The sequence below is a fragment of the Podarcis muralis genome, chromosome 16 (assembly GCF_964188315.1).
Source record: "Podarcis muralis chromosome 16, rPodMur119.hap1.1, whole genome shotgun sequence".
NCBI lineage: Eukaryota > Metazoa > Chordata > Lepidosauria > Squamata > Lacertidae > Podarcis > Podarcis muralis.
Window position 1 is genome coordinate 19,056,921 of NC_135670.1, and position 22,643 is coordinate 19,079,563.

At 47.1% G+C, this 22,643-nt stretch overlaps 1 protein-coding gene and 1 long non-coding RNA gene across 5 annotated transcripts in view; one reads left to right on the forward strand and one right to left on the reverse strand.

Annotated features, from left to right (window-relative positions):
- The window catches only part of SPTBN2 (spectrin beta, non-erythrocytic 2), a 95,109-nt gene that overhangs the window by 42,711 nt on the left and 29,755 nt on the right, over positions 1-22,643 (reverse strand). For 2 of the 4 annotated variants that reach the window (XM_028710195.2, XM_077920270.1), the window contains 2 exons: positions 16,446-16,632; positions 1,127-1,278 (listed from right to left, as the gene is read on the reverse strand). In XM_028710195.2, coding sequence (XP_028566028.2) covers positions 1,127-1,278; positions 16,446-16,602 — 309 coding nt within the window. In that variant the 5' untranslated portion in view covers positions 16,603-16,632. Of the gene's footprint in view, positions 1-1,126; positions 1,279-8,364; positions 8,537-11,369; positions 11,381-16,445; positions 16,633-22,643 lie in introns of those variants that run through there. The other 2 variants (XM_077920272.1, XM_077920271.1) reach the window with 2 other exon arrangements.
- On the forward strand, positions 18,384-18,943 carry LOC144325805 (uncharacterized). The gene is made up of 2 exons (XR_013390987.1): positions 18,384-18,470; positions 18,717-18,943. It is a non-coding gene; the product is annotated as an uncharacterized LOC144325805 (long non-coding RNA).

Sequence of the window (22,643 nt, forward strand, 5' to 3'; positions counted from 1 at the left end):
GTGAGGTGTATTTTAGGAAAAGTACAGACCACACTAGCCTTCTTGCAAGATAAACATTTTAGTTAGGCCACATTCACACTATACCTTTAAAGCATTGTGATACCACTTTAAACAGCCATGGCTTCTGGGAGTTAGTTTGTTAAGGGTGCTGAGAGTTGTTAAGAAAAACCCTATTCCATCCCCTCCCATCCTTCCACAGTGGGGACATAAGTTTCCGGACAGGATTTGCTCATGGTGAGAGTTTGCCAAATGTGCCTTCTTCGTGGCATGTTTCTCCCTTTCGTCTTGAGCGTCTTCAAAGCCCATGGAACCTTTGGTAAAGGCTATTTTCCAACTGGAGCGCTCGCAGGCCTGTGTTTCCCAATTGTCAGTGTTTATACTACATATTTTTCACATTTGCCTTGAGGGAGTCTTTAAACCTTTTCTGTTGACCACCAAGCATTACTTTCCATTTTTAAGTTCGGAATAGAGTTGTTGCTTTGGAAGATGAAAATCAGGCATTCAAACAACATGATAATACCAGCAAAATGGCTGCTGTGAGAATGAGGAGCATCAACACTTTGCATTCTTACTGCCAACTGACACAAAAAATCACTGTCAGTGAAAGACAGGCAATCCCCTGGGGAGATGACACATTTTCAAGCCTATTGTTCTAACTTAAAATGTGCTTGCAAAAGTGTTGATATTCTCCTGGTTAAGTCATTAAATTTCATGAATGTTTCATGAAGAAGCCTTTCCTTAAAATAAAATAAAAAACCAACCCTAATTATATTTTTTAACCAATACTGAATTTATTGCCTATCACCTTTCCTAGGAGGAAGCCAGCAAATAGATGAGTGGATAGAAAGTTTAGGAAACGAAGGGGAGGAACAGATGTAAAGTATTGGATTTGGCATGTTACTACTTTGTACTACTGCTTAACTTTTGTTCTTTGAAAATATATCAATAAGCCCTTGAGAGGCACCATCTTTAAAAAGAACCCTGCCAAATATATATATATATTTAATTAATACATTGACAATTTTTCTTACTGCAAATTTGAGGTTTTGGTGCACTGTGTTGCTCCAGTTCTAGGAAGCTGGCCCCCAGCCCCCAGCCCCATGATGCTACTGCTCTGACCACTCACCAATTGCTCCCCTGAGAGCACCTCCAGCAGGCGCAGCAACATCCGCCCATCTCGCAAGTCGCTGTACAAATCACTGATCCGGCACGTGACCCGAGCCAGGTGAGAGTTGACCCATTTGGTGAAGGTTTTCTTCTGCACGGCCTCTCGCTCATCTGCAAGATAAAGCATGTGATGCTCAGAGTAGGAGAGACTTCACTGCAGCCTTCATGAGAACCAGCTGCCTCAGGGCTCCTCACAATAGGCTGCTTCCAGAGTCTTCCTTCTCTACAGTACAAACCCCTTCCCAGTAAGGAAGCTAATAACTTCTGTGGCCCTCTCAAAATCTGCCTTTTGCCTGCAAGCCCCCAGCAGCCATTGGCTGAGCTGCTTCTGATGTCACAGAACGTCTGCAAAACATTCCATCGGCCCAAGAGGAAACTCTCAGCTGCAGAACATTGAAAAATGGAACCAAGAGAGCATATTGAATGGAAGAACCAACAACCTGGGATACATGGTGGAGGATCAGTTGCTATCAGTTGCATGTTGCTATTTTAAATGACAATGTTGGGCTGAAACTCCCCACAGATGTACCTAATTCTATTTGCAGGAAGGGACTGTAGCCTTTACATGCTGAAGGTCCCTGTTTCAATCCCTGACACCTCCAGTTAAAACAGTTGGGTTGGAGGTGAAATACCTTTCTCAGCCTGAGACCTTGGACAGATACTGCCGGTCAGAGTAGACAATACTGATATAAAAAGTCAGATCTGGCAAGTGGCAGTTTCCTGTGTGCTCTATTGGCTAATATCAGGGATGCAGACCTTGTGGCCCTTCAGATGAAGTAAACCATGGAGTTCAATGCAGCTTAGACTCAGATAATGTGTAATCAGAAAGACCAATAAATCCCTTAATCCCCAAGCTCTGTAAGTGGTGCACGTAACTATTGATCAAAACAAAGCTGAAATGTGCAAAACAGTTTTTTAAAAAAACAAGTATACATGAAATGAGTATCAATAAAAACACGGATAAAATCAGTAAAGCTTTTAAGAACAAATATAGATAATGAAACTATATGTCTGGGTAGGCCTGCTAGAATTTAAAAAAAAAGTATGACAGCAATGGGGAACCTGTAGCCCTCCAGATGTTGAACTACAACTCCAATCAGCCCCCACCAACACAGGGTAATGGGAGCTATAGTACAGCAACATTTGGAGGATTGCAGGTTCCCTACCCTTGGGTTAAGTTTACCTGATTGAAGCTTTTGACTTCATTTTGCACTATGCAAGGAAGAAGAGCAATCCTTCAACTTGTATTTATTTCTGTTTGTGTATAGGCTGCCTTTGATGGTCAAATCCTAGTAGCATGCACATCAAGCTGTGTCCTCCATTTTTAAAAAGGAGATTCCCTGCTCACTGTTGACCTCCCTTGGGCCCTGTTTGCACTGAACTGCTCGTGGTGTCATAGCAGTTTCTCTAGAGCAAGCTCCCAGGCCACGCAGTGTGGTTCACATTTAAATAAAAGTGGGCAGGGGGCAATCAAATGTTCCCTTCCCTCCAACTTATTGACATCCCTGGGGAAATGGGCATTTCAGAAAGAACCACACACTTGAGTCCACTCACTTGGTCCCTGTATTTGGATACTTACAGCAGTGACAGAATATCTGCTTTATATTCAACCTGTGGCTAAGGATTGGGCCCAGGAGGGGGGGTATACAAATGGAAAGCAGTGGTGGCGGGAAGGAGGAGAGGGGCCACTAAAGGAGCCCTTCAAGCCGCCCCACTCCCCAATAAACCTGGAGCTGGCACTGGTAATTTCCATACTGTTTGCAGACTATCTGAACAAGGACTTAGTGTGATCCAGAACAAGAGATAAAAGTCCTGCAAGGTTTTATTCTGCTGAACCAACCACATGTGACCATTGCTGTGTATATTTTAAAAGTGCCCTGTATCTGCACGATAGCACAGAATGAACCTGCATTATGGAAAGTTTTCTGTAGAAAGAAAATGCGGGTAGGGTGGGGTGGCCTGTCTCGTACAGGAGAGAAGCTGCCTTCTCCAGAGCAGGGATGGGGAACCTGGTACCTTCTCGACCATTGTTGGGCTATAATTCCCATCAGCCTCATCCAGCATGGTCGACAGACAGGGATGATGGGAGCTGTAGTCCAGCAACATCTTGGGGGATGCGAAGTTATCCATCCCAGGTCTGGAGGAAAACCCCAACGTTGTAGAAAGCAGGTGATAAAAAAAAATACAAGAGCCAAGCTATCAATAACGCACAACTCGTAAGAACCAGCTCTTACATGGATTTAAAAGCTTAATTTCATTCTCTGAATTAAAAATAATCACTTTTTTTGGGGGGAAACATGGCATTGAGGACATATTTTTTAAAGAAAAGGAATGACACAGAAACATGCACATACTGAGAATTTAAGAAAAATATTTGAACTGCAATCCTAATGCACATTTATCTGGATGTAAGTTGGACTGGAAATAGAGCTTACATCTGAGTAGGCATTTATAAGATTGCACTATGAAAAACAAAGTAGAACCGCAGGCTTTTCCATTGGTTCAACCAGCAGGTTAGCTATAAAAGCTTTTCTTGATTAATGGAGGGGGCAGTTTAATTGCTACATGAATTTTAATCTGTGTGTCTGGAGAAGGGTACACTTTTTGAAGCTATTTTGGTTCTGGTACATCACAAGCCAAAGAAAAAAAGGGGGGGAGTTAATTGTGGTATTTCCTTCTAGCAAAGGCCATGTACACATTTCTGTTGATTGTGAACTCACAGCATTTCCAGTGCTGGGTTTTTAATCTGGGTTCACATGATGTTATCCAAAATGCATATGTATATTGTACAGTACTATAAGATACTACTGTTGGAGGAGATGTTTCTAAAACAAGCTTCACACACAGTCTGTAAACTGTTCTGTCTCTAGCCAAGGTGTGAACACCTTTGAATAAGGTAAATACATCCTTACTCCCTGATGTGTACACAAACAGAAAAAGAATTGAGGCCAGTCTGTGCTGATGTGAACAGCTGGGGAAGGAAGAAGTATGAAATGCGGGGGGGGGGGGTCACACACACAACTTCTTCACTGTGCTCTACGGCACTAATTCGAACATATTCATAGTGTGGACATTTAGTTTGATAAACCAAGTAACTTCTTGCACAGTTCCTTCAATATCTCCATAAGGAATCTGTTGATGATTTTGTAATACGCAGGTTTACTTTATCTGCCTTTTAAGCAATTCATTGATTATCAGATCAACTAGAAAAACAAGTTAATTGGTTGGCAGCCCACGTTGCTAACATCTCTTGGCTTGCAATCTTAGCGTTCCCAGTAATCGTTAACTAACTTATCTGGAAGGGCTTTGGTGCTAACTTTTAGGAGCCACTAAAGGATATATTCTGCAAGTCTTTATACACCAGACAACCCACCCACCCCCAATCCTCTTATTCCCCACCCCCTACTTCTTTTGAGCAAGCTAGGCCTCGTTCTGCTGTTCTACTTTGTTTTGCTGTTCAGAACTGGTTCAAATCTTGCTCCTTGCCTTAAGCTAAGAAGGGAACCTTAGGTAATATACTCTTTCTCAGCCTCTTCTCTCCCCAACCCTCAATAATATCAATTTACCTTGCAGCAGCCCTACAGATATTTTGGGCTAAACCTCCCATCATGTTTGCCCTGCTACCAAAAAACACAAGCAGCTCCTGCCTGTTTCTACTCCACCGTGTGTGTGTGTGTGTGTGTGTGTGTGTGTGTGTTCCTGTCAGCTAGGGATGGTGGGAGTTGTAGTTCCAAAACAGGTGGAGGGCCGAGTTTGGGGATGGCTGCCCTAAACTTATGTGGGAAAAGGAACTACCAAGAGGGCCCCCCTCTGTTGATCTTGACACCTGGGAGGCTGTGTAGGGAGAGGTGCTCTTTCAGGTATTTGGGGTCTAAATCATTTAGGGCTTTAAACACTAATGTGAGCACCTTGAAGTAGCAGCTGGTGCAGATCTGTAAAGCTCAAGTGCAAGAGGGCTGTAGCAACTAGAAAAGGAGGTGCATTTTTAACCCTATAAAAGGGAGAAAGAGCTTTTGCTTCTGCCTGCACATCACCTTTCTGGACCCTAACCTTGGGCTGAGAGACGCCAGCAGTCCTGCCTCCAGCTCCTCTTGCCCGTCCACCTTGTTTGCATAAAATGCAAAGCAACCCCAGCAAGTGTTTGGCTCCAGGGTAAGAAAAGTGAAGCCGAAAGGAAAGGACACAGGCAGACCTCAGTCACTCCACCCCTCCCTGGCTTATCTTTTATTTTAGAGGGTAATTTATTTATTACATTTACATCTCTCCTTTGCCCAAAGAGCTGAGGGTGGCACACACTGTTCTCCTTCTCCTCACTGTATACTCACAACAACTCTGTGAGGTAGGTAACCGTTAGACTGAGTGATAGTGAGTTTCATGGCTGAGGGTCTCAGTCCTACACTCTAACCACTATACTACACTGCCACTGGTACATTCTCTCCAGCGCTCTTCTCTCACATCCTCCAGGGCCAAAACCTCCTGGCCACTGCAGAAGGAAGTACCCTAAGCTGAGTCCTGGCTCAGATTAGGGCCACACCAGCCTTTGCCAACCAGGTGCACTTTTGGCCAAGATGTGTCTTGGCCAAAAAGTCCTATCAATCCCATTCAGCACAGGATGATGGGAGTTGTAGTCCGATGGCCTGCACAGTCGTCCTGCATTTGGGGTTTGTTGCTGTTGTGGGCATGTGCTGTTGGGTTGTTGTTTTTAACGATCTTCTCTGCAGCTGGCATTTGCCCTGCAGCCCAGGCAGGTGCTGCTCCTGTGCTTCGACCCAACAGACATTATGCATGCATGCACGGTGCATGCAGAGGCAATGGAGGGCTCAGCCTGCCCTTCTGCCTGAGTCACCGGGACGTGTCAGAGCAGGGCTTGTTTGCTAACCCTGAGCCGAACAGCAATTCAAGAAGCCTCAGCTGTCTGCAAGCTGCTGCATACTCCCCCAATCACCCCCCTCACCCTAGAGACTGATAAAGGACCCCCTCCAGCTGTTAAGACAGAAGTATATTCTGTGATCTAAGCATCCTGGACAATGATCCTTGTCTCTCCCCAGTGCAAAAGGTGGGGAGCGGACGTAGGAACATTCCTTACAGAAGTCAGATCACTGGTCCATCTGGCTCTGTGATTTCTACACTGACTAGGAGTAGCAGTCAAGAATGAGAGCCAGTGAAATGTGTGGGTTTGAGCACTGGGTCACATTCCCACTCGGCCAGGAAGCTCACTGGGTGACCTTGGGCCAGTCACTTGCTCCCAGCCTACTGCACAGGGTTGTTGTGGGGACTGACTGAGGAGGGGGGAAAACCACACATGCCACCTTGAGCTCCTTAGACAAAAAGGAGAGATATAAATGCAACAAATAAATAAATTCCAGGCTGTGATCTCCCTCAGCCCAACACCTGCAGATGCTGGGGACTGCACATGGGACATCGAGCAGGCAAAGCTATGACCTTTCCCCAAAACGAAACAAATGCAAGACTCCAGTCGTCAAAGTTCAGGAAAATGGCCAAATTAAACAGGAACATTAGAAGCTGCCTTTTAATGAGTCAGACCAGTAGTTCATCTAGTTTTGTATTTGACAGCAACTCCCCAGGATAGCAGGCAGGGAGCCTCTCCCACCCCTACTTGAAGATGCTGGGGACTGAATCAGAGACTTTCGGCAGCCCCTTAATCTAAAACACCTTCCCACCAGCAATTCAGTCACTAGATGCTACAGCAATCCTCGACACCAGTTCTGCCCCCCATTTCCAATCAGGCAACACTATTGCAGACTCTAATAAAACTAGCCATATACCGTCAGGGACTTGCACACCAGGTCATCCTCCAACATGATATAAGCCACCACTTCAATATGGGCCCATATTAGACACTGAAAATGGCAACATTCAGAAACCAGTGGGAGACAACTTCCCTCTCCCAGGATACTCTGCTGATGACCTCAGTCAGCCACCAGGCTTCAGCATAAAAGACTTCCAAAGGGAGGCTGCCAGGGGAAAGTGCTGAATGAGAATTGATCAGCAAATCTGATTCTATTCAATTTGGGCTTAATCAGAACTCTGGTTTTCTTTCCTACCGCAGGTGTTGAATTAGCACAGTATATAGCTGGTAATGTGGTATTACTGTCAGTAACCGCTGCTGCAAAAAGGACCCTTAAGTTTGTGTAATTTTGCGACAAAGTTCACAAGAGCACATCTTTGTACTCTGCGATAACGAAGCAGCGAGTGAAAATAACACTGACCTGTTTTGCTCACATAGAATGAAGGAGGGTGGATAACATTTCAGGGGAATCCAACACCAAAAAGAGTTTGGGCCCAGATCATACAGTGGATGCTGCCCCAGAAACCTGGGGGTAAAACCTTGGCAAGGTAAAGAGGCTGGGGGTGACAGCGGGGACTTCACAATGTGGGACAACAGCCCTACCGGGTGGGTGATAACTTTTTCAGTTATGTGGACTACTCTCCCCAGAGACACACAGCTGGCACTTACTTTGCTTGCTTTTTTGGTGTCGAAAGGAGGTCATTTTATAGCTCCCCCAAGAAGGATTTGTTTTACTTTTTTATTGCTGATTTTACTGCAGTTTCACTATTTAGAGATTTTTTAAAATTACAGTTTAATGCAACGTAAGTTTTTGAATTATTCTGATTTTTTTATTATGGGTAGCCGACTTGGAACCTTTGATTGAAAGGCAGGGTGCAAACCTTTTAAAAATAAGTAAATGAAAGAAATTGTGACTCTGTGTGTTGAGGGGGAGGGGGAGTTGGGGTCAAGGTGAGCATTCCTAGAACAGTACTTCCCACCAAAGAGGGGCAGGGTGTAAAACAGAGAAGTCCTTGGAGTCACAGAGGCTGTATCTGTCGGTGTGTACTGTGGACGGCTGCCTGTCAAGGCTCCTCTCTCTCTTGACAAGGTCTCCTGCCCTCAGCTTCCAGGAAAATGGGGAAGAAGGGTAGCTTTGGCAGGGGGCAGCTGGGCACAGCCCCAAAGAATCTCAACCACGTCGCTGTGTTTGCCCCATGCAAATCCAGCGTGCGTTCAGCTAATTCCTGGCATCACTGTGCGGATTAGGGTCCCTGCCGCCACCGCTTAAGTCAGGCCAGAGAGATCTTGCAGGTTGGGGTGGTGGGGGGAAGACTCCTAGCCAAGAGCTTGCCCCCCAAATCTCTACTGATCACCCCCCCCTCCCCGCAATTCTCCAGAGTGCCTACCTTGAAGCTGCTTGAACCTGCCCTCCAACACGTTGGCATACTGGACTGCGTTGATAAATGCGGCCGGGGAGAGCTCGGGAGGGGGAGAAGGACCCTGGATCACCTCCAGCAGTTCTGGATCAGGTTCATACATCCTTGCGGCTGGGGTACCTCCACTTGGACCACCACGGCAGCCCCCTGCCCACCCACCCACCCCGGAAAAAACCAACCGCAGTTGGGCCCAGGTAGCAGGAAGGGAAGCTCCAGCACCTTGGTGTGAGTTGAGCGTTTCAAGAGAGTTTTGCTGCCCCCTTCCAGGCGAGGGCGGCAACCCTGGGAAATTTACATAAAAACAGGTTGGGTTGCTCTGAATGGTGTGTGTGTGTGTGTGTGTGTGTGTGTAGAGTACACTCACTGAGCCCAGGCAGACATGGAAAGGGGAGGGGAACGGGTTGGGCAGTCTGCCCACACACACACAATTCGATAGTCTGAAAAACTAGCAAATCTCAGCATTGGGGGTTAGCCAAAGCTCTTATTGAATAGGGCTCAGGGCTCTACCCTCAGCTCCAGACCAGGATGGGTGAAAGGGGGCTGGGGCTCAGGACTACTGGATCCTTTCTTTCTTCCCCCCTCCTCACCCTTCTAAGAGGGGACTAATGATTCTGGAGCTTGCCGAGGTAAGTTTATAAAAAAGATAAGATAGGGTTGTATCCAACTAAAGTTGACTCCGAACCAAATTTAGCCATGCCCATTCATGTCAATGGGTCTACTAAGAGTATGAATAACATTAGAAACAGCCCATAGTGGGGGGCTGAGGTCTCTTCTTCTCTCGCTTGACCTACCCTTGACCTCCAGCCTCAGGTGTGCAGTTTCTTTTTCTTTTTAAGAGACCACTACGACATTTACATCCCTCTTTTCCTACAAGGAGCTCTCCCTACCCCAAACATTTTATCCTCACAACAATCCTGTGAGGTAGGCTAGGCTGAGAGACAGGGAGTAGTTACCCTGTGAGTATGCTGGCTGAGTGGGGGAGATTTGAACCCTGGGCCACCCAGGTCCTAGTCTGACATCTCTAACCACTACATCACACTGGCTCTCATGCAGTACTTTTTAAAAGAGCAGGTAATAATCTCTAGTCCTGTCTTTGTCTCCTGTATTCTCCTGTATTTGGGAGAGCTGGGTTTAAAGATGCCTAGAACTATCCCATGGCCTTAGAGAAGCCCCTCTCTCCCTCTTTGCCTGTTCCTCTTCCCCAGTCTGTAAAATGGGGAGGGTTAGCTGGCCACCGTAGTTTAGTCCCTAGAACTGTTTTATCTGCAGAACCCACAGGTGAAACAATAATATAAAAACTTTTGAGCATGTGCAAAGTACCTTCTTCTGAGATGTGAGGTGGGATTTGTGGATCTGGGACTGTGGGTTTCTGGCCTTCATAGCAAGAAGCAGGTGATCTTGTGGGCACACAAGTGGGGGAAGATAGCAAGCAGGGTAGGGAAGGAACAGGACAGCTGGTTTCCTAGCTATTCAAAAAAGGGGGGCGGGGGGCTGAACAGGGACAGATGAGCTCAGCCAGCCGCCAGGGTCAAACAATGCAGGATTTGCATCCCATTGTCTGTTTTGTATGGCTGTCAGGCTGGGCCGTGAATCCTCCAGGCCTGCCAGTACCCTTGTGGGGCCAGCAAAGTGACTCTTTGGCCCTATACCTGCCTCCCTGTTTCCCCCTCAGAACGCTGTTTCTCCCAGTCATCCAAACAGGAACAAGCTGAAAAGGTCTAGTGTGGATTCACAGTTTTGTTGTGTAAGCTTCTGGAGTTACACAGGACTCTTCTTCAGGTCAGATGTGGAAATTTGACAGTTAGAAGGCATGGCCATCCGCTAAGTTTCACCTGTCATTAGTTGGGGCCTTATTCATCTGAACCACCCCTGCACTCCAGAATGGGCTTTTCAAATGCAAGACCCAGCTTTTGAGCCCTTCACACAATCATCAATAAAATAACATCTCTGAAGAAATGCAGACTGTCTACTCTCCATACCCAGCAAGCACAGGAAGCTTTTACAGGGACTTAGGAGGACAGACATCCCAGGCCAGGCTACTGAGAGCAATGGGTGGTTGACGCCTGCCAGCCTCCCCACCCGATTATGTTCTCCAAACTCTCCACAACAACGCTGGTTCATCCGTTTTATGTTTTCTTGTATGATAGTTCCCCACCACTACTTTGAACATCTCTGCTTGCAAAAGAGCTCTGTGGAACTCAAAGCAGTTAGAACGGCAGGCCACATTCACACTGTACATTTTAAGTGCTATGAGCCACAATTCCCAGAATCCCCTGTGAAGAGCCATTGTTGGTGAAACCACTCAGAACACTGTAGCTCTGTGAGGGGAATAGATATCACCTCACAACTCCCAGCACCCTTAACAAGCAACATTTCCCAGAATCCTTTGCGGGGGCCCCGAAAGCCATAACAGTTTATGAAAGGGAATCATAGTGCTTTAAGTGCACAGTGTGCATGTAGTCCAGGATTTCAATCTCTGCTCAACCACCGGGTGACCTTGAGCCGGTCACTGCCTCTCAGCCTAACCTACCTCACCGGGTGGTTCTGAGGGAAAATGGGGGAGGGGTGGCAGCCATGTAAACCACCTTGAGCTCTTTGGAGGGGAAAGTGAGATACGGATGTAGTTAAACGATTAAGAACAAAAACAACAATAAATTCCTCCTCCGGCAACCCAAAGCAATTTGACAGAGAAACAACTGCCTTGCCCTTGATCTTCAGCAATGACTGGAACTCCCCACACGCATAAAACACACACCCAGGGTGCCCCCCACCCGCCCCCGCCACCACTGGCTTCCAGTATTTCCTGCCTGCCTGGCCGCCCCACCCTGCTTGGTATCATCCCAGACTGTCATTAAGTGACTGTTTACTGACTCTCCCAGGCCGCCTTTCCCTCGCAATCCTCCCCCAGCCGTTAACAGGGCTGGAGACGCTGAGGTAGCGGCAGAGTTTAGCAACTGCAGGAAGCTGCTGGATACGAAATCAGGCTCTTGGTCCATCACCCAGCAGCTCAAGATGTGGGCTGGCAGAGGCTCTCGGGATGGGGGGGGGCGCGTTTCAGATGGGGAGACAGCCCCAACTGGAGATGCCATGCCGTTGGGGATTGAAGCTAGGATCTTCTACAGATGCTCCATTACTGAACTATGGCCCTTCCCCCCTGATGCTCATTTTGGGATTACTCAAGGCCACACTTGCTCGCGCTATCGGAGCCCAGGCCCAAGGCCGGCCTGCTGCGTCCTTGGCTTCTGCCTCCGTTTGGCTATCTCATGTTTGCTGGCACTTTCCCCTTGCGGGTTGTGATAAATAATGATCCCAGTCCCTCATAAAGCCAATCTACCCTTCACAAAAAAGTGCGGCGGGGTGGGGGAATCCCAGCGTCTAAATACAAATACACAAGGCAGCACCACGGGCAAAAGACTACAAGTTGGAGGTCTGAGAAAGGGGCAGGACCAAAGGGGGGGAAGAGTACCCCTACCCCAGCAAAGTTTGGGGTTGCTTTTAAAAGCTAAGGCAGAAATACGATTTTCATCAAAATCACCCCAGCAAAGTATTGGGGTTGCTTTTAAAAGCTAAGGAAGAAATACGATTTTCATCAAAATCACCCCAGCAAAGTATTGGGGTTGCTTTTAAAAGCTAAGGCAGAAATACGATTTTCATCAAAATCACCCCAGCAAAGTATTGGGGTTGCTTTTAAAAGCTAAGGCAGAAATACGATTTTCATCAAAATCAGGCTGTAATGCTAAGCATGCTTACTTGACAGCGAATTAGGTTGAGATTTAATCCAGAGAAAATCAATTTAGGATGGGAGCATTCATTTTAAATCTTCCATTACTTCTCATTCAGAAATTTGGGGGCACCTCTGCCCCAAAATGCCCTGTTTCCTCCTCCACAGTCTCCCCCCCCCCCACGGAACATTTTACATATTGCATCTTTGCTGTTATTATTTTGGGTGCTCATAATGATTATAAACAATTTATTGTAAGTGTTGGGAGCAGTTTTGTTCCATTGTTTTCCTATGTTTTGCTAGTTGAACTTCTCTTGTAATGTTGGATAAAAATGCATTGTTATATTTTATGGTAATTGATTTTAACTGTTCTGCAATTGTACTTTTCATCGTGAATTTTCCCCACTGAATCCAACTGTTATACCACAGGGTCACAAATGTGGTGCCCACAGAGGCCTTCTCTGGTACCCACGGGGCGCAACGCCCCCCCCCCCAAAAACCCTGGCTTGAAACAAGTATTCCATTGCAACCAACAGAACAGGATACACTGTGTGAATGGCAACCATTTATAGTTTGCAAATGTCCCCGTGGGCCCAAGAACGTTGGTAACCCCTATTTTACGTGATTTTCCATTGTATAATGTTGTTGTTTATGTGCCCTAGAAAAGTAGTATAGAAATGAAAAGGCAGGCAGGCCAGTCTTACATAGTTTCTGTTCACTTCAGTAGGGCTTGTGCAAGGAGGTAGAGGACCACCCTGGGGCATTCTGCCCTTAGGGAAGGGCTTTAGCTCAGTGGTAGAGCATACAGTGGAACCTTTACTCACGTACGGAATCCGTTCCGGAGGTCCATTCGTGAGTCGATCCAGGTTGCTGGGAGAAGCACCTTTCTGCACATGCGCATTCAGTAGCAGCACCGTTCTGCACATGTGCAGACAGCAGCAGCAGCTTCTGTGCATGTTCAGTCGGCAGAAGCCGCTTCTGTACGTGCACGAATCACAGCAAACCCAATATTTACTTCCGGGTTTGCTGCGGTCGCGAGTCGGATTGTTCGTGAGTAGGGGCAGTGGTAAGTCGAGGTTGTACTGTACACCAATTCATAGAAAGGACAAAACAATATGCATTCATACCTTGGGTTGAATATGCTTCATATTGAGCATGTTCGAGTTGTGCTCCACGGCAACCTGGAAGTAACGGAGCGCGTTACTTCCGGGTTTCGCTGCTCGCGCCATGCGCTCAAAATGACGTCACACGCATGCGCAGAAGCAGCGAAAAGCGACGCACATGTGCACGGACATGCCGTCGCTAGTTACGTTTGCTTCTGGATGCGAAAGGGGCTCCGGAACGGATCCCGTTTGCATCCCGAGGTACCACTGTATGCAGATCAGCAAGCAAAGTACCAGAATTAATTAGATAAAACCACTACCAATAATTACAATCAATCATTTAAATCAGGGGTTTCCAAACTGTGGTCCATGGTGTGTCTGTGGATTCGTGATTAAAGAGTCGGCACATCCATCACATTAAATGTTCATATTGCTTTTTAACTGTATTCTTATGGCTTTTGAATATTGTATACAATTTGAATATTGTATTACAATTTGCATTATATGGAATTCAAACTGTAATCCAAGATATAATAAATAATACAATTAAAAATCATCCAGCACCTAGCACAGCACATTATAATCACTACAACAGGCAGAAAAACCATTAAGTGTCCTCCAAGACCCTCAGCAAGTGGTCTATGGGGGGGGGGGGTTGGGAACCACTGATTAATAACTGGGAACCACGGATAAATAATTATAAGCAGCTAGTGCAATAATGGCAAAAACATGATATATGAAATGGTTCCACCCCAAGTTAGTGGTTGAACACCCACACCCAAATAGCAAGAGCAGGTGAAGAACTGGAGTAAACACACTGCAATTAGGAGTTAACTAAGGAAAGCTGTAACAAAATGCTACAGTGGGGAATGCTCCTGTTTAGCATTTCTGCCAGTGTGGGTGGTGTGGTTTTGGCCATGTAGTGGCACTCATCCCTGAACATCACCAATAAATGGAATGCCCTGCTGATATTCCTGTGGGCCGATGTCCCTGTCTTCCTTGAGGAAAGTACCCCCAAGCTGAGACTTAGACTGGATTCATGCATGTAGGAGGTGCCTCATTCTTTGGAGCTGGTCTAAGCACAGCAGCCACCCACCCAGCCAGCCAGGTAAACAGAAAAGCAAGGCCGTTTGCACTGGGAGCAAAGTGCAACAGGCAACCAAGAGTGACAGACAAGAAAAGGGAGAGAAGGAACACCGATTTGGGCTCTTGGAGCCAGAAACCATCTGGATTCAACTGCTGCGTGTTTCAGTTTCCCCCGAGACAGAACAGTACAATCCTGCAGAGAGAGCACTGGGATTGGATCTGGAGAACCTCCCTTCCACGTCTCCAAAGTCTCTGCCACAGACTCTTGGTATAAAATTTGGGCAAGCCAGCCTCACTTTCCCTATCGGACAAATGGGAGGAAGAGAAACCTGACTTTCTGGTGCTAGGTGAAAGAACAGAGCCAAGTGTGCTAGAAAACTTTTTCAATTAAAAGGAAAGGAAAGCACCACTAATATAAGTAATCAAAAACATTTTAGCAGTGCCAAAGAAGCTGTGTGAAATCTGAGAGCCACGATCCATTGAATGGTGCACTGGAGCATGAGCTGAGTGCCTCTCCACAATACAGTGGTGCTTCAGGTTACAAACACTTCGGGTTACAAACTCCGCTAACCCAAAAGTAGTTGCTCCAGATTGCGAACTTTGCCCTAGGATGAGAATGGAAATCGCACGGTGGTGGCGCGACAGCAGTGGGAGGCCCCATTAGCGAAAGCGCTCCTCAGGATAAGAACAGTTTTGGGTTAAGGACGGACCTCCGGAACGAATTAAGTTCGTAACCCAAAGTACCACTGTATAAGCCTAGGAAGACTCTCTACCTAAACATCAGTTTGCAAGCCCCTGCAAAGGTGGAGAATATACCCATAGCTCTGTCTAAGGAGTTCCTTCCTAGGAACACGTGGCAGACTTAACATTCAAACCACCCTGTACAATGGTGTCACTCTGCCGTTCCAAAGGCTGCCTACAACTCCCATCATACTTTGGGGCACTGTGTGCTTGTTACAAGGCTTCCCCTTGCAGCAGCTGTCAAGACTATTCTGTTCCTGTGCTGCAACCACTATGACTCAATAACTTTATTTGTGTGTTTTGGAGAGAAGAGGACAGAGTGGCATGAAAGTTCAAGAGCACATGGGTCGAAATTTATTTTACTCCTTGGATACTTTCCAGTAAAAGCTGGACAGAAATATCTCCCCCGCCTCTCCCCTTTTCAGTGTCCCTGAGATGCTAGGATTTCTCGACCTATTTTTCTATAGTTGTCCTGCAAGTATTCCCTATTTTTCCTGGTTAGCATGCAGTCTCAACTCAGTTGCAGGATTTTATATTGCGTATCTGTTTGCCACCCTGGGCAACCTGAGGAGGAAGGATGGATATCAATTCAGTAAATAAAATCATCTTCATCCATTCTTACCCTGCTCCTACCCCAATCTACATTTCAGCCTTCAAATGAGTGAACACAGTTGAGTTGTTAGCCTGGCTTGCACTTGCAAAGTATTGAGGGGGGACTCTCAAGCAACTTTAAAAAATGGTTTCTGACTTTGCTTGACTTCCCCTCCATCTAGTCCAGCATCCTGTTTCTCACAGTGGCCAAATAGGTGCCTGCAGGAAGCCTGCAAGCAGAACGTAAGGGCAAGAGCACTCTCATTTTTATATATAATTTCATTTTTCATTTTCAGCTTTTACAAATATTTTGACAAGAAAAACCTCATCTTTACAAATCTACTTTACCTTCCCCTCGACTTCCCTCCCTTCCTTTCTGCCATTATTTATTTAATGCCTTTTTCTTCAATTCAAACGTATTTACAAAAATTTCCCTTGTTTTCCCTTAATTGCTGCAAGAGCACTCTCCTGACCGGGTACTCCAGTGACTGGTATTCGGAGTCATGGCGCCTCCGATCCTATAAGTAATACACAGCCAGTATGACTTGCAGCCTTTGACAGCCCCGTCCCCCATGTATTTTGGGGGAGTACCATGTACAAATTTAATAAATAAAATAAAAATAAATAAGCCCACCCACTTGCCTCCACTTTATCTTCACAGCCACCCTGTGATGTGGACTAGGCAAGAAAAAGTTACGCTCTGCACATGCTCATTGCTTCCCTTGTCACAAGGCCAAACTGTCGCAATGCAAACAGTGCCAGGGAAGCTCAGCCTTGGCAAAACGACAAGCTCCCTGGCACCCCTTTACCTGCCAGCGCCTTGATGCGAGAGCGCTCGAAAAGCCGGGCCGAGCTGTTCTCATTGTCCCAGTCTTCGTCAGCCACTTCCCAGCGGTTGTTGATGTCGTTGTACTGCTGCTGGATCTCCAGGCTGTCGTAGTCGGTAGGGGAGAGGGTGCTGCTCATGGCGATTTCGGCAATGGGGCCAACGTCCGCCTTGAAGTGAAAGAGGGAACAGTGAGAGCCTTCAGGCACAAGGCCAACTCATACCTAACCAAGTATTCTTTTACGTCCATTCTAACAAATGTATATACAGTGGTACCTCGGGTTACACATGCTTCAGGTTACATACGCTTCAGGTTACAGACTCCGCTAACCCAGAAATAGTGCTTCAGGTTAAGAACTTTGCTTCAGGATGAGAACAGAAATTGTGCTCCGGCGGCACGGCGGCAGCAGGAGGCCCCATAAGCTAAAGTGGTGCTTCAGATTAAGAACAGTTTCAGGTTAAGTACGGACCTCCGGAACGAATTAAGTACTTAACTCGAGGTACCACTGTACAATGGTACCTCGGTTGTCGAACGTAATCCGTTCTGGAAGACCGTTCAGCTTCCAAAACGTTCAACAACCGAGGCGCGGCTTCCAATTGGTTGCAAGAGCTTTTTGCACTCAGAGGAAGCCATGTCAGACGTTTGAGTTCTGAGGAACGTTTGAAAACGGAAGCATGTACTTCCGGGTTTTCAGCGTTCGAGAACTGAAATGTTCAACAAGGAGGCATTCGGAAACCAAGGTACCACTGTACGTTGTTCTCTAACCATTTAGGAGCCACAGATCCTCAGCTTTCTTAGGTGACGTACACGATATCCCGTTAAAGTACATTCAAACCACATTCCTTCTCTCAAAGAATTCTGGGCATTTTAGTTTACCCCTTGCATACTTAAAATTCCCAGCAACCCTGAACAAACCAAGTGCCCAATAAGATACCTATCCACAGGTCACTGACACAAAAGCTCCGTTCACATACTATGTAAAAGAATGAAAGTTCACTGTTCCCCCTCCCTTCTTTCCATTTCCTCCCCTCTTTCTCCCCACTTCTCTTCCCCCCTCAACAAACTGAATGCCATTGACCTGTAAGGAGGACTCTGCGATTTGAAAACAGAGACACTGAATGTACTTTGGTTACTCGTGAAAAATAAAATATACTAAATCACAAAGCTCAGAACTCTTGCTGGGAGTGAGGAGTACTTTGAATGTGCTTTGAAGGTATAGAGTGTACGCAGCCTTATAGGGAGTCACCTTATACCTGGTTCCTGTAGCTCAATTACACCCACACTGATAGCAGCAGCAGCTCTCGGAAGGGGGGGGGGGGGTTCTGACTGCAACACAGATGCTCTACCACTGAGCCACAGCCCTTCTTCCCCTGGCGTAGTATTTTCTACACTGACTCTATCCTGAGGACAGCTCAGTTGGTGGAGACTGTTAAATCTCAAGGTCATGGGTTTGAGCCCCACATTGGGCATAGGATTCCTGCACTGCAGGGGGTTGGACTAGATGACCCCTGTGGTCCCTTCCAACTCTACAATCCTATGATTCTTCAGGAGAGAAAAAGGAAAGGGAGCCTGAAAAGCTGCCTGCTAAGATTTAGGGGGGATGGGGGGCAGGAGAGTAACAGTCACAGCTTCACCCAAAGGATCCTGGGAAGTGTAGTTCATTAAGGGTGCTGAGAATTGTTAGGAGACCCCCATTCCCCCCACAGAACTAGAATTCCTAGAGTCCAGGGTGCGAACTTGAATAAAATATTGGGTGGGGTCCAGTAAGCCCCGCTCCATATAATCAATTACATGATGTGGTGCACACACACCATTTGAATGGCAATGCCCATTATTGGGGGGGGGGCTTACTTCTATGGGCCAGATCCTTGAAAGGGTCCCTATAGGCATCACAGCACATAGGTGTTAAGATCCATAGGATGGCATCAGCTCTCCAGGGTCCCAGCAGAGTTCCTTCCCACCACCAGATTCACTAATGGAACGGAGAACCTTCAACATGCAAAACAGGTGCTCGGCTAATGAGCTGCAGTTGCTCTCTCCAAAGGCCCTTTGTGCAGTTTTATTATTAATAGTAATTGGATTTGTTAATTGCTTGTTGCTCAAAGGTCTCCAAGCAACTTACATTTGAAAACATAAGCATAAATATGTTTGGTGGTTCTGCTTGGGATAGCGTCAGTGAAGGTGCCAGGTGGATCTTACTGTTTCCAATCTCTCTCTCTCTCTCTCTCTCTCTGCCCCCCGCCCCGCATTTAGGAAAAATGACTAAGGTTTCCTGAAACACCTTCCAGATGAACAGATTCATCACATCATGCACCGCCATTCATCAGAAGCATCAGATGAAATGAACTCTATCCCACAAAAGCTTTTTATGCCATATAAAATGTTTGCTTGTCTTCAAGGTACTATGGGATTCTCAGTTGCTTTTGCTGCAGCAGAGAAACACAGCTAGTCTTCTGGAAGCCTTTTAGAATGTGCACATTTTTTTAAAAAAAGTTGTAAAATCAGCTTTTGGCGAAGAGAGTGTGAGTGAGTGAGTGAGAAAGAGAAAATAGAGCTTGCAGTGATGCGGAAAATGTTTAAATCCTGCTCACAGCAGCCACAGCCAGCATGCAAAGGGATTTTTGTGGCGCTGCCACAAGCCCCCAAAGTTAGCATATTCTCAGATGGACACACACAAACACAGAATACTCAGTGAAACTTTTAAAGGAAAAGTCTCAAAATGCAACATAATCTGTGTGTGTGTGTTCACAATCCAAATATGCTTCAATTTTATCTGCACTTACTACTTTACAAAATGCTTCATTGCACTGCCAGTAATTATTTAAGCCAGGGTGGAGAATCTCTGGTCCAGGGGCCAAATGTATCCTTCCAGACCACTCTACTTAGCCCACAGTGGCCCTCCCCGGGCCACATCCCCTCCTCAGCCACATCCCTCTCTCTCCAGGCTGCTCCCTTAATCAGCTATTAACCACCCCCTGGACCAATCCAACCAGTCTGCTCCTACTAATTTCATCAGCCATGATGTGCAGGAATCAAGAGGGCACGATGTCAGCCTCACTGCCAAAAACATTCTGCTCACATCCTCCAGCTGCAGCAACTGAAACTGATCCCGTAATAAATTCTTTGATGGTGCAGCAGCGACCTCCAATGGACCGGGGCCAATTGTGGCATCCAATTCATCATGAATAAAAGTGATGTCGCTTTCAAAATGGCAAGCAAATCTCACACACAAGACTGCTTTCCTTGTCCGAACCAGCTAGTTTACTACTCTAAACAGCTCTGCTGGGCAATTCCCCAAGAGTGCAGTTGACCCCATGTAGCAGGACCGGCTGTGTGTTCATACCTGTTCGGTCAGACTGACTGCGCTCTAGCCAACGCCCAGTCCAATTCATTGCCTGGAGTTCCTCAGAAAACCAAGCAGCATCCTGGACTCCATGTGGCTGGAGCGAGTCCTTCTGTGCAGTCCTGTCTGCCTGTCCCCAGGCCACACACCCAACCAGTCTTGCTCTGCACCATCTTCAAGTGTTTTTGCCTGGCTGGAATATGTCCCTGAATAGCCACGGGCAATGTATCAATACATTGCCTGAAACCAGATTAGAGTTAAAATCACGGGACTAATTTCAGAAATTTCCCATCAGGCAATGTATTGGCAATCCCCGGCCCCACTTGCTGCCAGCATCGCACAGTTCAATAAGGCGGCCCAGCGCTTGCCCACTCCCTCTGTGGCCCAGCTGCTGGCCTTGGGAGTGGGGCTGGCCTGCCTGCCTACCTACCAGCCAGAGCCTTAGTTTCCTTCTCTGGCCGCACAAGCGTTAGTAGGCTGCTTCCTTCCTCCGTTCCTCCTCACACCGAGAAGAACAATGTGTTCGGATATATCGATCTGGCCCTTGATCGATAGAGCCGCGACTTCAGACAGCTTTACGTTCCCAATCAATCACTTACAGCGGTCCGGCACGCTTCCTCCTTCTGTCTCTTCTCAGTCACGGCTTTTAGCAGAGTAGAAACACAGCGTGTAAAGCAGTCTTACTCCTTGTAAGCACACATAGACAGGTTCGTCTATTTACAGCTCTTTATTACAACATTTCAGCATCAAAGTCCGTCACTGCTGGCAGCCATTGCTGCAAACATGTCTCCCTCTCAGATACACAGAGGGAACATCCTTCTCCCCTCAGAGTCACAGGGGGAACTGAATGCCGGATGTGGCATTCACCAGCCTGGGAGAGGTGGAGTTGGTGCTGATGAAACCCCGCACAACAACGCTTGTCCTTTCTCCACTGGTCAGCCACACTCAGCTTGGTAGCCAGGTGATTAAGGACAGCCATGCCCACACTATGGCGGGTGCCACACAATGGCTCCTGGTAGCCGCCGCTTGCGCAGCAACAGATCATCAGGGCAAGCTGCGTTTGGTGGGTCTGGGGAGGATGGCAGCTCTGCGGTGTCGTGCCATGTGGCACATTGGCTGATGCGCTCTGCCTGGACAGCGCAACCCGCCCAGTCTCAACAGGAAGAGGCAGAAGCTTCATACAGTGACGCCAATTGTCTCTGTAGCCAGCAACTGCCTTCTTCCTTCCCGACATCGTAATATACCACCATATCGTGAAGTTTCGCTGGCAATGCATTACGATGCTGAAAAGCAGGTATTGCCCAACCCTGCCCTTGTTAATAAACACCCGTTGCTCGTTTGGAGCTAGCCTGCTGTACAGATGTAAAAATCTACATTTGTCACTCTGCCCCCACTCACCACGGGCTCACGGACTCCGGAAGGTTGCCCAGCCTTAAGGGAATGCAGAGCTCAGGCTGAAAATGGCTCCTCACCTCTGCCTTGGAAGAACCTCTCCTAAACCTCACCACCTTCCCCAGCTCTGCTTTGCATCTGTGGCTCTCATCCGCTCCCTTCAGACAGGCCTCGTTTGTCACGACTCCTCTGCTGAAACAGACAGCTTTTCTATTTACACTTTCACAGGGTGGCGGGGGGTGGGGGGACAGGACACCGTGGCCATCTGGCCTCCTGTCTGTCTGGTCTTCTTCAAAATGATGGATTGTGACGCTGCATCCCAAGTCCACCCAGAAATTCTCCAGCAGAAGGACTTTTGCTTTGCTTCTATTCAAGCTCACTAACCGGCTCGGATTTTGGCAGGGAAATTAAGATTTATCCGGGGGGCCATTTCAACACTCTTTGTTAAATGAAAATTATCAGTTCACAGAAGTTGAATTCGGTCACTCTCGTCTTGCAGATTGTTACCATGAAATGGAAGGGCTTCATTACAAATCTTGTACAGGCAACCCCCACTGCACACCGGTTTACGCATGTTCAATATGTGCGCAATTGTGAACACACGCATTGCGCCGAACCAGGAAGTGACCCAAAAATGTCACAAGAAGGAGTGGAAGGGGGTGGGGTAGGGGGCAGAACAGAGTGTTTGCAAAGCTCTTCTAAGGGGGTTTCAAATATATACCTTTTCCTTTAGTGGGACAAATCCCAAGAAAGGTTCTCTTATGATAACCTCTGGCTCAGATATCTCAGTATCTGATGGTTTGATTACATCCATATAACGTACAATCAAAGTCATTTGTTCCGTATTGCTGGCAGTGAAGAATAATTTTATACCAATCTGCGTAAAACTGTTCCCCTCTGAGGTGGTTGCCTAGCTGGCCTAAGGATAGCACTGGCCCTGGCTGCAGTTGAATCCTGCACTGAGCAGGGTATTGGGCTTGGTGACCTCCCAGGTCCGTTTCAACTCTTAGGATTCTTCCGCCAGGTTTTTTTTACAGATAGATAGCCCTTCTATGGAGGTGTAGTGACTGCGGGGAGGGTGGGGAAGAGAAGCTTCAACAGCCGAATTTCTCTGCATTGCAACTCTTATAAATTCTCTGAATAGCTCAATCAGGGCAGCATGAGACATGTAATCTCAGGGTTGTGGGTTCGAGCCCCACATTGGGCAAAAGATCCCTGCATTGCAGGGGGTTGGGCTATATGACCCTCGTGGTCCCTTCTACGATCCTGTTATGGTAACTCAAGCAAAGTGGAGGAACAGCAACGGCAGAGGCCAGCACCATCTGCACAGCAGATGTGGGGAGCCTTTGTCTTCCTGATGTGGCTGACCTACAACTCCCATGATCCCTGGCCATTGGGGATGCTTGCTGGGGCTGTTGGGAACTGTAATATGGCAACGTCTGGAG